Source organism: Gymnogyps californianus, chromosome 20 (assembly GCF_018139145.2).
Source record: "Gymnogyps californianus isolate 813 chromosome 20, ASM1813914v2, whole genome shotgun sequence".
Taxonomy (NCBI): Eukaryota; Metazoa; Chordata; class Aves; order Accipitriformes; family Cathartidae; genus Gymnogyps; species Gymnogyps californianus.
Genome location: NC_059490.1, coordinates 8,900,376 through 8,916,350, shown reverse-complemented (window position 1 = coordinate 8,916,350; position 15,975 = coordinate 8,900,376). Strand labels below are relative to the sequence as shown.

The 15,975-nt window shown below is 42.6% G+C and overlaps 2 protein-coding genes across 2 annotated transcripts in view; one reads left to right on the top strand and one right to left on the bottom strand.

The window, feature by feature from the left end:
• TEX14 (testis expressed 14, intercellular bridge forming factor) overlaps positions 1–9,880 on the top strand; it is a 35,543-nt gene extending 25,663 nt beyond the window's left edge. Inside the window, exons 21-30 of the mRNA XM_050908772.1 lie at positions 141–268; positions 1,062–1,252; positions 2,826–2,877; positions 3,259–3,330; positions 4,148–4,225; positions 5,747–5,864; positions 6,060–6,155; positions 7,159–7,268; positions 8,593–8,656; positions 8,844–9,880. Of these exons, the coding sequence (XP_050764729.1) occupies positions 141–268; positions 1,062–1,252; positions 2,826–2,877; positions 3,259–3,330; positions 4,148–4,225; positions 5,747–5,864; positions 6,060–6,155; positions 7,159–7,268; positions 8,593–8,656; positions 8,844–8,877 (943 nt within the window). The 3' untranslated portion in view covers positions 8,878–9,880. The remainder of the gene's footprint in view (positions 1–140; positions 269–1,061; positions 1,253–2,825; positions 2,878–3,258; positions 3,331–4,147; positions 4,226–5,746; positions 5,865–6,059; positions 6,156–7,158; positions 7,269–8,592; positions 8,657–8,843) is intronic.
• A 3,116-nt stretch (positions 9,881–12,996) lies between these two features.
• On the bottom strand, positions 12,997–15,855 carry LOC127024254 (pinopsin). The gene is made up of 5 exons (XM_050908700.1): positions 15,507–15,855; positions 14,711–14,893; positions 14,050–14,195; positions 13,597–13,836; positions 12,997–13,140 (listed from the first exon to the last, which is right to left on the bottom strand). Exons 1-5 carry the CDS (start codon positions 15,853–15,855, stop codon positions 12,997–12,999), a joined length of 1,062 nt encoding a protein of 353 aa, XP_050764657.1.
• Positions 15,856–15,975: the final 120 nt, after the last annotated feature.

Genomic DNA, 15,975 nt, shown 5'->3' with positions numbered 1-15,975 from the left:
GAATGTCTCTCCTCCTTCTGGAAAACTAGATAAGACTGAACAAAATTAAAATTTAAAGAGCCTGAAAATAGCAGAATTTAGTGATTCACAAGTGTAAGAAGTGGCTATTCTAACTGTCAGAACATCTTTCAATACTTCAGATCAGTGACAGATATTCAGGATTTGTCGAGTATCCCGTATGAGCAAGAGAACTACTACAGGGATACAGATTGTAAAACGCCCAGAGTGAGTCATGCACCAACGAGCGTCAGCACTCCACTCAGCTCAGGTAACTGCAGAGAGGAGAGAAGAACCAGTGAATTACTTAACCTTTTTATGCCAGGAGTCAGACCTTTCTACCAAGACTTGCTAATGTAAAAATCATTGATGTGAATCATGGAAACTCTATTCACGTAGTACCAATGGAGAAATGTCAGGCTTGGAATAAGTAACCTGCGCCTGTTGTTTGAAATCTCGTCGTTTTGGTCTGGATAGTTACAACTTTGTAGTTAGAGCCTGTTTGGTCGAAAGAAATCTCTAACATAGAACTAAAGGAGAATTTGCAGGTACACAGCTGAAAAAGCCACTACCTGAAAGGTTTCTGAAAGATAATTACTTGGTAGTTAGTGGTAGCCTTCATAAATGTCTAAAACAATTTCTGATTTAAAGTTGATTTGGAGTGATACATGTAGATTTTAGCATTTTAAAGACAGTGTAATAAGCACTTAGTATATTTTGAGTGTTGATAAAGTGATCTCAATGTTGAACTTGTGTTGTTTAAGAGCAATGAATTATCATTTGCTTTTGTACTTTCATTAATTTGGTGTAGTACAGTAGTCGAAATTTCTCAGTTGGCAGAGTTTTGCATAAATAATGTCTGAGGTGGAACTCCTAGGTAATCAGTTTGGACTTCTGTTTAGAGATCATTTATGGACAATAATTTCTTAGTTTCCTGTGCAGGTGCCTGTTCAAGTACAAGAAACCTTTTTCTGCTTCCGTTGAAATGTGACCAAGATACAAAAAATCCAAAGGTAATTTTCCAGCTTTGCTATCATCTTTTTCTTTTCTTTTTTTAATTCTAGAAGAAAAAATTCCAGTAGCCTTTGAGAAATACAAACACTGCCATGAAGTAGCTTCAGATTCTTCCTTTTGTCGTTCTCAAGAGATCTCCTCTGCAGTGTCCAGGACATTCATTACAGCATATGAAGAGGGGAGGAGCATTGAAATTCCCTCGGTTGCTTCAGGAGTTTGCTCATCTGAATTGAATGAGCCTGTAAGTCTAGAAAATTTACCTTATGCCAACCATTCTTTAAAATATTTTTTAAAATAATTTTCCTTAAAATAAATGCAAGATGAGAAGCACAGAAATACTTCTAGGTCTTTGTGAGTATTTTGGAATCCTGGATCTGTTGACATAATGACAAAAGTTCTGATTGATTTCAAAGCAGTCAGTGTATGCCACTGATTATACAAAGAGTTGGCTTCCCCTTGCACCTAATCGTATGTAAATGTTGACCACCATCCCTTCCCTGGCTGTAAAGAATTGCCATTTCCCAGCATTGGCTCTGGTAATCTTGGAACACCAAAGTGGTAAGTATCTGCAAAATGGTTGGGTAGAAAAGGTATGTTTTTGTGGGGAGAGGGGGGTTTGATCAGTTGGTCTTCTGGTGAGGCAACAGCAGGCTGCTTATCTGAACCACTGAATTCACAAGTGATTTGACTATGTGGAAGTGGGGAATAAACTTGAATGAAAATAAATACGTGTGCATGTGTGTTCGAGTATGTAAGTATTCATGTGAAACTGAAGAATTCTCTAAACTTAGTGGGGGAAGGTAAAATGAGTATGTAAATGAGTGGTTCCTTGAGGAAGAAAACTAAGGTGGAAGCCTCCATCTAGTAGTTTGGAAGCAAGTAAATGTTCAGAAAGCCCTTGTATTAGGGGATTAAGTTTGTCCTCTTTATGCACAGACGTGGCATAATGTTATCAACTTTGTTGTAGCAAAAAATCCTCTCTCTTTGGAGTTGACAATTTCCAAGGTCATTGTAGTGATTTCCAGTAATCTTTTTGGAACTGAAGGTGTTCTGGAGCCACAGCATTATCTTAACTGTCTTTTCAGACAGTTATATATAAAATAGTTGCCTTTATGCCTTCCTTATTGTTATTCATTGATGGGCTTGTCATTTAAAGATTAAATCAGAGTTTGTTCAACCAGAACAGTAGCGACTGCATTCATTGTCATCAGGTCTTTCTGCTTGTGTAGCAGACAGTTGGAATTCATTAAGCCCATTAACAGTGCAGTGCTGCCTTGACTCTTGGCTCTGCGGAGATACTTGATTGTGTCACTTTGTCATCTAAAATCTTATTCGAGGATTAAGTGGATGAAGCACCTGTTTCCATTCTGAGGACTTGCCCATGATTACAAATTCTTGATTTTTGGGGGCTTTTTTGGTGAATAGGTGTGCCTGGCTTTAATTATTAAAGATTCAAAGCAGAGAATGGAACTTAAGAGATGTTGGAACTGTCCTTTCAGAGAATTCCTGTCCAATTGTCCATACAGAGTGTTGAAATGGATAAAGATGATGTAGCTGACAGTATCTTATGGCCGGCTAAAAGATGAGTGCACAGCAGCCTAAGCAAAATTTTTGACACATCTGGCTTACCTGGATGCTACCTCTGTTTTCGTATTCTGAACTGATTGAAGAGCTTAATGTAAAATTTAATGGTCAGCTAAGGCTTTAATTAAGGCCTTACCTCATTTTGGATTTAGTATGTTGAAGGGGAGGATTGAAGACCAGCAGTTCTTCAGTTTACCTTCTTGTGTTTTGTTCTGTATAATCTTACACAGGATGGGTTGCCAGTAGTTGCTTCATCCGTGAGAAGCACCAGGAAGGCATCTGGTAAGTCTCTTAACCCAGCCCAAATAGAACGATCAATGAATGGAGAAACAGATTTGAAAAGAAATTTTTTACGTTATGGATTTTGTGTTTGCACCTGCACACTAAGAACTCTGACCTCTAATCAACCTACGTTTGCAGTGTAAATATTACCGGCCTAAAATTTGCAATACAGGATTGAGAACTGAATGTGCAAGTCTAGCTCTAAATGATTTTCCCATTATGAAATTATTTAAGGTTATTTGATAAAATGTGAATGAGCCAGGCTCGTGCAGGTTGATAAATGAAGTATGTCAGCAAGATGCTGTCATAATGTAAGCCTATATCACTGTTACTAAGGATTAATCACTGCTAATTAACTAGACTCTTTTTTTTCTATCTCAGCATTCTCACAGGCATCTAACGACTTCATTGATGAGCTGCCTCCGCCAGCCCAAGAGCTGCTGGATGAAATTGGTAAGAGGCACTTCACCCACAATGGTATGAGGCTTGCCAGCTGTATTCAATCAGGATTTCTCCCAAATCATTCACTACTAAAATACACAAGAGCTTCCAAATCAGTTGCAGTCAGGTCAATGATTAGGAAGTTAGGCATCAATGGCTTAAATAACTGGCAGTTATTTAAGTTAGTCCTTGAAGTTTCTGCTTTTCACGTAATGGTTAGTTGCTGCTGATGACAGCAGCTAGCCTATTGAGTGTAGATGTAATTTAACACTGAGATGAATTTTGTGTAGACTGAATTTTTCAAAGGTGTCCCGGAGCAATGCATGTTCTCCATTAAAACGAACGCAAGCCAGGCAGCTGCATCCCTCAGGTATTTTTGCAGAGTTTAGTCTCGATGATTTACGTTTCTTCTTGTAATCGCATACATCTTCAGACAGAACAGTGTAGAAACTCTGCATTGTTTTTACTGGTGTGTGTGTTACAGAAGAATTTGCTTTGGTTATTCAGCTGTAAACTCTTCCTAAACTAACACCAGACATTGGGATAATTAAATGTATATAGGTCCTACGCTCTTCTAGAAATGAGGCACCCAGACATATTCTAATCTTTTTATTTCCTCATTCACCAAAACAAGGATATGTGGAGACTGGCATCAAGTGAATAAATGATGGTCAGAGACAATTTGGAGGATTAATATATGAACTAATTATAGATTATGTAAAGGTTTTCATCTAGGTTTGGATGGATAAAGTAATATGGTACTTTAGATTGTATAGAGTCAATTGACAAGAGTATCTAGATCAATAAGGAAATATGCTGTTTTTAACAGAATATTTAAAGCACCAAGATTCCATCACTCAAGACACTAAAGAGAAGGGATTGTATGACTGCGGAGTGCAAATAAATGGTTAGTTGATAATAGTCCTTAATGTGGAGATTACAAATAGAAAATTACTTTTGCATTGCTGCAAAATTACTCTGAATAGTTGTAACTGTATGTTCAGCTGTACGATAAACTTCAGATTTTAGCTTTTTTTGGTATTTGTGACTCAGCAGAAATTTGAGAGGATTCTCCCTTTCTTGGTAAGGTTATATGTAGTGTTTTTGCAAATAGTACCCCCTCCACCAGTGTTTGCTGTCTTTCTCTGTGTATTCACTCTCTAAAGTCTATGGGGATCTGGTGTGGAAGGCTTGCAGGTCTGAACTATCAGAATTAATCTTCTACTTTTATTATGCCCTGTAATGTATGCTGTGTTCAAACACAAGTGACAAAAGCCACAAAAGTATAGATGGTGGGCAGCTGATGTAAAATAGAGCTGAAGTTTCCATTCTGGGAGGGTGGTTCAGGTGAGAAACTGGCCAGTGCATGCTTAACTGCTTATGTTTCTTCTTCACCATAATGAAATAACGCCTCTGATCTCATAGTGTAAGAAAATAGCATCCACTGGGGTAATCAGTATTATATTTCCTGTTCTGTTGCAAAGATAGCAAAGATAGCAGTAATGAATCTTTGTGCTTCTGAAACTGCAAATAGTAATAAGTGGGAATAATTTTTAGATGTACAGCAAGTAATGTCAGAGGAGCAGAAAACCTAAATCTTTATAGACTCTGCATTTGTTTCCAATGAGTCAGAAAATGAAGAGCAGTTCAAAAAAAAAAAAGACAAAAAATGAAAAAAAAAAAAAAAGGCAGAACATGAGTTAGTCTGTAAAAAAGCTAAACAGCGTAGTCACTTGAGAATGATACTGGCACTTGTTTGTGTTATCCTACAGCTTTGTTAGATCTTTTCCCAAAGGATAGAAGCTACTGTGACTTTATTATAGGAGTATCTTGTTTTTAGGTGGTAAGGAATGCAGCAGCCTGTGTTGCTTGCTGTTCAGTCACTGTGGTTTTGTTGTATTTGCATAAAGTACAGCTATTTCAGACTCCATTTTTGTGACAGCCTACTGCTTCCTGCTTATCATAGCTTAGCAGAAGGTGGCTGAATATATTCACATGCTGTAGGGAACAGAACTTATTGAGATAAGTCTTTGGGGGGGATATCATTGGATTTTGCTAAGTAGGGTAACAAAGCTAACATCCACAGGTTTTCTTTTGATTTTTCTCCCATATCTAGGATTGTAAGGGGAAAGATTAAAGATTAATTTCCACATGCATTTTTCATTTTAGTATGAAGCAAAATGTTCAGTCCTGTGAATCTAAAAATGTGTTACAGTAAAATATTTCTCTAGGTCTTGCTACTGGCCACCTTTGACTGTAGATAATGTGAATTTGCTTAACTGGTAGAAAATCAGATGACTGAGGAAGGAGTAATTGACAAGTGGACAACTGGAAGGTTCCCAAGTGCAGTAAATAAAAACACATTTTAATTTCTTTATTATCTTCCTTCATACCTTTGATATTAAAATCTCTCTGTTTATGTGAATAGTTCCCGATCGAATTAAAATGGAAGACAGAGAGTCAAAAAAAGAGTCTGAGAGAAATGAGAAGAGAAATCATAGTTTATGGACTAAGGAGTCATTTAATCTAGCAGAGGAAACAGAAAGGTATGAAAAAAGGACGATGAGGCATGTATGGCTTTGAGTTACAGTGATTTAGAATAATGGTTCCAGTACATTTTAACAAGATTCAGTGCTTACAGTAAGCCAACTTTTTAAGAACCCTGATAATTATGACTGTTTTCTTTTAAAATGTGTATTACTAAACTTGCCAGCATTCATTTTAAATCTTTTATTCAACAGGGCTCACTCTACTCTTGATGATATTTTGGAAAGAATGCTCCATGCAATTCCTGGAGACGAGGAGATCCAAGAACAACCTCAGGGACACACTCTTGGGTTAGCTGATAATTGATACTTTGTTCATAAGTTTATTTTGTTTATGTTCTGTGTACAGACCTATGCAAGACTCTTCAGAAAATCGGCTGTCACTCCTTAGAGAGTAGTGTGTCAGGGAACTTGCCTGGAGACATCAATCTGAACTCTCCATGCTAAATTGAGAGGGAAAAGAATGTTTTGTTAATACAATTTCTTGTAGGTGGAAAGCACATACTTCAATAGGCTTGGAAGGCAGTGCATAGTCTTCACAGAAATCAGAGATAATTTGACAGAATGGTGGATTTTTGGAGCTAGAGAAGAATGTACGTTAAGAGAACAGAATCATGAAAGCTCTTTAGAAAAGACTTTAAAGAAGAGTTTGGGAAGATGTTTATACTGTCATGGCAATATAGGAGGAAATGAAGAAAATAGCAGAAGTCATATATACATTACTTTAAGGAAAAGATTCATAGCCCAAATAACTTTTTTTTGTCTTAGAACTAAAGATCAGAGCCTAGTAACTGAACAACTCCACAGTAAATGCCAGTGAGTAGTCATAAGTCATTCCTAACATATATATTACTAAGGAACAGAAGATATTCTTGTGTTTGGCATCAGGATTTCTTTTTTTTTTTTTAATTGAACACAGAAGGCAAATGTCATGATAACCAGGAGGATCTTGCCGACAGGGCAGACCGATTCCTGCAGTATATGTGCTGCCATGTTCATAAATGGCTCGATCCAAAGCCCATTCACACTTGTGGTCAGACTACATTTACTTAATGCTGTTATGTAAGGAATCATTGGAGTCTGCATATGGATGTAAAGCTGAAGTACCTCTGTAGTCTTGGAGGGGAGAGGCAGTTTGTTTGGGGGTTGGAGGGGGCAGATGCCCTTTACAGGTCAGGGTAAAAATAAAAAGGCATCGAGTATCTCCAGAGGCTTCTGTTTTAGTGCTCTGTATTCATCCTGTCTAAAAGAAAATACAAAAATTGGGATGATACACAAAGCTTTGTCATTGAAGGGCTGCAAGCCTGCGAGATCCAGAAGATGTTGGAAGGAAGAAGGGAGTAGAGGAAGGCGGAGCTGGAGCCAGAGGCAGAGCGCCAGAAAGCTGTGCAGGGAGTTCAGAAGGTCCTCTTCATCTGTAAAGCTACTGGATGCTGTGCTGGGCAGTATCACATTTATTATATTGTTAGCACTGAATTTGTTGAGCTTGCACAGGCTAGTTTTTTTGCTTTTCTTGATTTCCCGTGTCTTGGTACTGTTTCTACCCTGTGCTTTTAAAGGAGAGGAAGCTGCTCTAGACTTAAACACTCCGGAGACACTTGAAAATTTTCTAATTTTTCTGGGCAGTTGAGACTGACAGCATTGTGGACTGTTTGCTGGAGCTGCAGAGTGTCTCTCTCTCAGTGAGAGTGTGGTTTCCCCTACTGACTCAAAAGCACTGAAAGACAGCTGATAAATCTGTGTCCTGTTTAGTGCTCAGCCTCTCTGGCTTAGGCACCTAAATGCTTCACGCTGTAAGGACTTTGGTTACTATCAGTATGGTTCAGTATGTACCTGTGATATGTATGCTAATGCCATCAAATCCCTTAGACATTGTTTCGATCTCATCTCCCCCGGCTTTTCTTTAGTGGAAACTAGAAGTAAGGAAGAAGACACAAGATAAAAGTGTTTCCTCTGTTCTCTAAGTCCAATCTCTATTAGGAACTGTCAAAGCTGACCGGTATTCTACAGCTGAAGTGTAAAAGGTTGCCATTTTCAACATTTCTCAATTAAAGATGTTTCTTGTTACAGGGAGGGGGCTGACATAGTTGCATTAAGTTAACATGCATTTAGTGCTATGCAAAAAATATGAAAGAACTGGCATTTTGTCTGAAAAGAAAAAGGCAGTAGCCTTTCATTTTCAGAGAGAACTTCTGATTTTTCAGTGTGTAGCACAAGATGACTTAAAGGAGGCTGATCTTCAGTGTTGTGGGCATTTAACACTTCTACAGCAGTCAGGTCTACACCACGTTTTGCTTTCTAGTTAGGCACGTGAAGTTTGAAATGTCCCCAAATCACTAGTTGCTTTTGGAAATGTTGATGGTAATTTTTAAACCTAGAGATCTGGAGGTAACATCATTGTGCTTGTTACTTGCACAGCATTAGCATATATAGCCCTATTTTCTGTCAGACTTCTAGAAGAACTGAGCGGGTAGGGATTGGGCTTCAGGTTTTTGAAAACAGATTCTGATTTCTGATCACAAAGAGGGTCCTGTGTAATGCACCCAATGGCAACAGAGCTGAGGCTGGTCTCTGATTACAAGTGCAACTTCATGGACCTAGCAAAGAGATTTGTAGCGCTTGATTCAGCATGCTGCTATGTGCTGACAAAACTAGAGCTTTCTCTTTGAAGTGTTGTGTGGCTGTCTATGTTCTTCTTGGTTCTGAGCTGAATTTACATGGTTTTTAGACACGCATCGTGAAGATCAGAAATCCCACTTACAGGAACAGCTGCCTTCATCTTCGCCATTCAGGTGAGCCTCTCTGTGAATTAAATTGGGCTTTTGGTAGAAATTTGTGTATTCTCTGGCTGCGTGAGATACATTCTTGTTTTCCATGCCGTGGAGGCAAAAGGGGCAATATGAAATCCCATTCCCTTCAACTTGTAGTTTGATATAAGAAAAAACCAACTGTGTAACTTTTTTTTTCCTTCCCCTACAGGATAATTGTTTTGGATCAGAGCTCTCCTACATGATTAAAATGGCTAGTGAATAACTTCTAGTATATCACCCGCTTACTGCTGCTTGTACAGTATGCAGCCTGTGAATTGCAACCCTTCTTGGCCACATAAACAATTGTAAAGCTTGGACTTCCTTTAACTGCAGCAGCAAGTACAGAAGAAAATCTAATGCTTTACTTTGTAATACAGTTTGTACTGGTTTTACGCCATCGTTGCATGTAAAGGCAGTATCAATAATATCGCAGAACTAAACTGTTTTCTGAATATAACATCCTTATGAAGCTGGCTACGTGGTGGGGGTTTTTTCTGCGCGTGCACGCTTTCATAAGCAAAAGAATTTCTTGCTCTGTTGCATTATGCAGTTTTCAGTGTTAGACAAAATGACTGTAATTCTGTGGACTGCTGTTACTGCTCAGGCACTTAAATTTTTTTCCATGCTGGAGCGTGGAGCACTGTTACAGCCCACGTAGTGTATGTTTTCCCTTGCTCATTAAATTTAACAAGGTAGTTTCTTGTTTTCTCTTTTCTTAGTGCTTTTGTGATCTAGCGTTAAACTGATTTGACTGATTATGGGGATTAATTGCTGTGCAAAAAGCTAATGAGAAGAAGGCAGTGTTCTCTAGAGATTGCAAGTGCAACAATACATTCCCTGCCAGCATTAGACAAGAATATGAGAAAATCTGCTTAGTATTACGAAGATACTTGTTGTTTAATTAAACCACACTTTTGGTAGGCCTCATCCAAAAAAAAAAAAAAAAGTGCCTGGATATAATTGAGCTTTGGATCAGGATTTTGATGGGCACAGCAACTTCTTATTTAACTTTTCTTGTGATAAATACTGTTCAGGCGCAGGGGGTGTGAAGATTGTCCTTATCCCTTTTTAACAGACACTGGGATTTTAGCTGCCTTCGTACAGCTGGGCGTGCCACGGGTTGCTTTTTCGTTCCTGTTCCTGTAGGGAAATGCTGCCTATCTGTAACTGTTAGTTAATGTGGTTTAACAATACTAATAAAAGTTTCCGATGTTATTGTGCTGCTGTGTGATTCTTTTTCTGGTTTTGGAGGGGTTTTTGGGGGGTTCTTTTTTGATTTTGGTTGGGTTTGTTTTGGTTTTTTTTACTTGTTATTAACTGTGTTTCCCATCATCAGACTGTATACAACTAGATACCAATAGAGCTACTCTATTGGTAGATGCTGCAAACTGGCGGACTTGGGGTAGCTTTCTTCAGAAAAGATCAAGAAAAAATAAAAATCTTTCATCCACTTAGTCATGTTGTGGTAGTGATAGAGCTAGAGCAGAAGCGCCAGCAGCAAGGAGGCTGCAGTTTGAGTTCTGCACCTCAGGTTAGCAGCAGTGCCAGTGCACGGGAAACCGGGCTCACTTTGGTGCCTTACACAATTCTGTCCAGGCAAAAGTTTAATCCTGGGCTCTTATCAGCTGCAGGTGCCCGGTTCTCTCTGTGTGAGTTCTGTATCCTTGCTGCAGGCAGAAGAACTTTATATTCTTGATAGAAGCTGCTGGAACAAGATCCTACTTTACCTCGGCCTGGGGCTATGCAAAGCGTTCGTTCTGTTACATTGCAGCCTGTTGCAAGGAACGGAGGGTAATGACAAATGCATGCTAAAGTTAAATTGCAAATTTATTGTGTGATTCTGTCTTTAGTGGCTTGTGACCCATAACTGACAAGTAGCTGAGGGTCATTCCCTCTCACTTTGGCAATGTTTTGTTATGTTTCATAGACTTGCTCAATTAAATAAAAATTAAAACTTGTAGGGCTGCAGCAGTGTGGTGGAGTGGAGCAAGCACACATGCATTTTTACATGCATGTCATTATAGATCACTTTGGTTTGCAACATGTGAAATCTCCTTAGCTTCTTGGATTTCTTTTTCTATTTTATCTGCCAGACCAAATGGTGAGCAGACTGTGAACCATTTCCCTATCTTTTTTTAATCTTAATGTGGAGAATTTTTATTTCTGTTGGTAGAGAGCCTTTCAAGTAGTCCCATAGCCTGTCTGCTCTCCTTATCGGGCCAGAATGCAGCAGTTAGAGATTTCAGTTTTTCAGCTGCTTGTACTTTTCCAGATTTAAGTTTAGCATGAATGTAAATCATCCTAATAACATAAAGCATGGACACAAAAGCTGTAATTAACAGGAACAATGAAACAAGGACCAGCGAAAGACAGCAGAGAAGATCAGCAGGGACCCATCTAATGCTGCTTTTCAGCTTCCCAGAGAAAGGCCAATTAATTAAATTAAAACAGTGATACTGAGCTGTTGTAATTCCTCTCTGAGCCGCTGTCATGTGAGCCCTTTGTGCATGTAGGAAAGCAAGCAGCGAGAGGGAGGTCGAGACACGGGGCTGGGGCTGGGGCTGAGGATGGGCGTCCTGTCCTGCTGCGCCGGGGACGCAGCGCTGCCTGTAGTTGCTGTATTGCTCTGGAGGCGCTTGTGGAACTCTGCCCTAAGTTTGAGCGAAGACAAGAAGAAGAAAAGCCAATGTTCATTCTCTAAGCAGCCAGGTTTCAGCTCCCTTGTACCTGTCATCGTAGTGGTCTTGGTTTGGGGATTTTTGTTGTGTTCTTGTTTTGGAGCAGAGAATCTCAGATAGAGGAAAAAAAAACCTTGCTTTCCCAAATCTCATCATAATCTCTGCCAGTCCAAATTGCCTTTCTGACTGCCTGTTACCAGGTTGTGGACTGCATGCTAGTGAGGCAATTTAGTGAGGTGATGAACAACTTTTAGCATTGCTTCCCTCTAACTCCTTCATGGGTTTGCTGCAACTGCAAAAGCTGTGGAAGATGGTGGGAGGAGGAGAGGAGTGAGGCGTGTTTTGGCATCATCCCTGTGGATGATGTGTGGTAGAAACAAAACTGCGGAGGGGAGAGTGAACCTTTAAATCTTGTGACTGTGGATCAGTCTCATTTTGAAAGCAATTTTGAAAGAATCAAATTTTTAAAGAAATTAACTATGAAGACAGACGAGCTGCTGATAGCATTTTTAAAGACAGAGGAATTTGATAAAACAGTCTCATGGAACTGCTGTCTGTGGTATTGTCTAAACCTTGAGCTTAGAAGCCTTATCCGTAGGCTCCTAAATCACATAAGCTGCATCGCAGTCCAGAAGTGTAATTGCAGCTGGTGTAAATAAACATTGTGTTTGAGATTCAAAATCGAGTGTGTAGCCGTGGAACCCCATGGAGGGTTTTTTTGTCTTTTATTTTTTACTTACAGGCTTTGGCATCTTTTGCTTTCTGTTAACGTCCTGGCCGTTCGGGCAGCAGTGGCTCTGCTGTGCCTTGTCCTCAGGGTGCACAGGGCCTGTTACAACCTGGGTTCTCACCCTTGCTGGGAAATCAGTGGATTTAGGACCTTTCCTTACTGCCTTAAATATAAATAAAATATATGACTTCATGTCTTTGAGCTATGTTTTTTTCTTGCTGTCCATTATGATGGCATATGTGGCACTTGCCATGAGAGAAGTGTGAGCTGTAGTAGCGGGAGGTGAATTTTTCTGTCGGACCTTCTATCAGCTGGTAAAACAGATGCATGTGGACTCGTCAATGTTTATTAATGTTTATTAACGCAGTCTGCACTTAAACATACCTGCTGGATTTTTGCCAGATTCACAGCCTGACCTCGAACTTCACAGCGAGATCGGGCGATGCAAATAGGACTCGGTCTGTCTAGGGATGGCGAACGTGCGGCTCTGTGCTGTGGACCTCTTTGGAGGTAGTGTCACAGCCGAGGGTGTTCAGCCCGACTCTGGGGCCGAACGGCAACTGGGGATGTTTTGCATTGAGGAAAATTTACTCTGATTTTGTTCTTAAAATAATCCTGATTCCCCGAGGTGAGGGGTGGGAAGGGAGGGGTGTCTCGTTAGGAGAGTGAAGTAAAAGTTTGCAGTTTATCCTGTGATGGGGTGGCTCCTCCGGCAAGAACACAATGATGTCGTGTCTTTCCGGGGAGCGGCGTGAGGGGTGCTGGGGACCTCTCTAACCTCCAAGAGCCACCCACCTCCTGGGCGCAGAGAGCGGCTACAGCACGGGGCCCTCCTCTGCGCCCGTGTTGAATGGGGCTGGGTGGGAGAGGCTGCGCCCGAAGCTGATGTTGGTGCAGGCAGGATCTGGCCGCAGTTAGACAGGGTGAGACCGTGTCGTCTTATTCCGCAGCCCATCTGCAGCGATGCCTGCGTGGGGACCGGGGGCAGCCGGAGCAGTTTTTCCTGTCCCCCAGGGATGGTGACCGCAGCACACCATTTTCAGCAGGCAGCTCTGAAACTGGGCAGGGAAAATGCAGGTTACGTGTTGTGGAAGAGAGCTGGCGTCTGCCTCGAGACCTGGAGGCAGAGGCTGCGGGGTGTACGCTCCTCAGCCCATTGTATTTTGGGTGACATCTGTATTAATTCCCAGCCCAACTCGTTGCAGACCCTGGCAGTTTATTGACAATAAAAGTTTCATTCTGTTTGCTTTCTGTGTTTAATGAACAGTTTGTGATCTAAAATTAAGTTGCCTGACCCCATAAAATCATGGAAGCAGAAAATGAGCTCTTGTTCAGGCTCGGAGGCTGCTCCGCCCCTTTCCATTTTATTCCCCAAAACCTTTCTGCTTATACAGCAACTCCCGGATTGAGCCTGTGTCCGTGCTTCCAGATAGGATAGATGGTTCCTCCACATTTTATGAAGCCATTAAGTTGTTCTCCAGAAGCCCCAGTGAAGCTGTGTTTTTCTCTCTCACCTGTTTGTTCATGAAGACGTAGATGATTGGATTGTAAACCGTGGCGGTCTTGGAGAAGTAGGAGGGCAGGGATGCGAGAGCCGGCTGGATGGTGATGTCTTTGTTGGTGGCCACCACCAGGGCAAACGTGGTGTAGGGCAGCCAGCAGATGAGAAAGGCCATCACCATCGCGATCACCATGCGCGTCACCTCCCGCTCCGCCTGCTGCGTCCTGTCCGATTCCTGCTGCTGCGCCGCAGCCTGCGGGGAGTTGTGAAGAGAGAGAGATGCCTGTTAACAACTTCCAACAGCATTCCCATCCCTTAGGGGCCCTGACATCAGCGCCAGGAGGTGTCACCTCCATCGACTGTCACAAAAACCTCCTGTGAGGCTCTTCATCCCGATGGAGACGTGCCTCGCCAGCAGTTTTGTGAGCGGAAAACCATTAACTCGTTCTGTACTCGCCGTACTTACCGCTCGCAGCGTCATCAGCAGGTTGGTGTAGGAGAAGAGAATCAGGCTGAGGGGCATCACGAAGCAGGTGACAAACAAGGCCAAGATGTAGCTGTTGTTGTTGCTGCCACCGGTGTACCAGTTGGGCCCACAAGAGGTTCTCAGACCTGGAACAAAAACGTTTCGAAACGAGCCTAAACCGATCCCGGGCTTGGATAGGGGCTCAGTAACAGGCTCCAAAATAGCAAACGCCGGCGCTGCCCCCTCTTAGCGATGCTGCCCAAGCACCTCTCGCTTTTCCATCCCCAATGACCTGGAGATCAGCCACTGCGGTTTTTGGCTGGCCGACTGCTCTACGTAGGAGAGTAATTTGTCGTGGCGTGCAGCGTTATGCCAAGCCTCTACATCATAAGCAGATTTGGGCTGGGTGTGTGCTGGGTGCTGCTCGGTGTGCTCTGGCAGCCAGAGCAGCTTGTGGCTCCGATGTCCATCAGACGTGTAAAGAATGGCTGCAGTGTGTCATGCAATGGGTAAAACTCCTGAAAAGCAACCTCCGAGAGAGGATTATTGACTGAGCAAGCAGGAGGTTTTAAATACCAGCATAGACAGTCTCCAACTACCCGTGCTTGAAAACGATATGCAAGACGATGACGCTGTGGAGTCTGAAGCACATCTCCCCTACCTTCGGGCACGTAGCTGCTCCAGCCCATGAGCGGTGGGGTCGTCCAGAGCAGTGACCAGCTCCACGTGAAGGCACAGCCGCTGATGGCGTGCCGGTGCTGGAACCGAAAGTCTCCCAGGGGTCTGCAGACCACAACATACCGCTCGAAGGCCAGGATGGCCAGGGACCACAGCCCCACGATACCTGGGGAGAGAAGGAGGGTTTGTGTCTTAGGACCGGGATCTCCTACCGCTCTGCTGCCCACACTGGGACGTGGCAGACGATGATTAAGAGCTGTTGAAGTAAATATTGTTGTAACAAGAAGTAAGTAAGTAAAAGTCAGACGTTTTTCTTATGGCAGGGATAGCTGTGAGGATATTCGGCCCTTAAAAATGAAGTTGGCAATTGGGTGTCTGTGACACATTGTGGTTATGACCACAGTTTCTCCACTGGAGTGTCCTCGACAAAAGGTTTTGTGCAGTTTCACGTTTCTGGTGCGCACACAACCATCCATGTGCTGACACAGCAGCCAGCACCCACGAAGCGCATCCTAAGCGAGGACTCCCAATGTGCCCAAGTGACATTTCCCGCCCTGTGAAGACCAAGACAGAGCATGTGGTGACCTGGCACAACCAACCATCAACTTGACCCTTCCCTGCACTAAAGAATAGCTGAAGGACACGAGTTTTACATCATGCATGAAAGTGTTGACTTCTAGGAGACACAGCAAGCTGATGAGATGTTCCCCAAAGCTTCTTTGCTAAACACAATAGCACCAACCAAAGACCAAGACAGGTCTCGAGGTTCATGTCCTTACCTGTCAGGGAGACCATGAAGCCCTCCAGCTCGCACATCTGTTTGCCGAACACGAAGAAGCCGTTGATGTTGTTGGAGAAGCTGACGGAGCTGCCGCAGAGCGTCACCAGCAGGTCGGCCACGGCCAGGTTCACCAGGATGTAGTTCAGGGGGGACCGGAGCTTCTTGTACCTAATGGAAACCACGATGACCAAGCCGTTCACAACCGAGGCGGAGACCACAACGATGCCCATCAGCACAGCCACCGACAGGTACATGCCCCGCGGGGCCTGGTGGGGCCACTGGGGGCCATCGAAAGGCCCCGGGGTCCCATTATTTGGGGGCTCCTGCGAGCTGTTGGAGGAGTACATCGGTCGTCTTCTGGAGCACCAGCACCAGTCCAGCTGATGCAGGTGACCCTCTCCAAAAGCAAAGCCTCTTTATAAAGCAGGAGGGCCTGACGCACCCCAGAGGAGCTTTGCATTAAAATA

Bases quoted from the DNA above. Each gene is read 5' to 3' on its own strand.
- LOC127024254 (XM_050908700.1), bottom strand. From the start codon at position 15,855: ATGTACTCCTCCAACAGCTCGCAGGAGCCCCCAAATAATGGGACCCCG. The intron at 14,894-15,506 runs GTAAGGACATGA...TTCTCTCCCCAG, and splicing joins CTTCATGGTCTCCCTGACAG to GTATCGTGGGGCTGTGGTCC. The intron at 13,141-13,596 runs GTGAGAGAGAAA...TTCCCTGCCCAG, and splicing joins ACGTCTTCATGAACAAACAG to TTTCAGAGCTGCCTGCTGAA.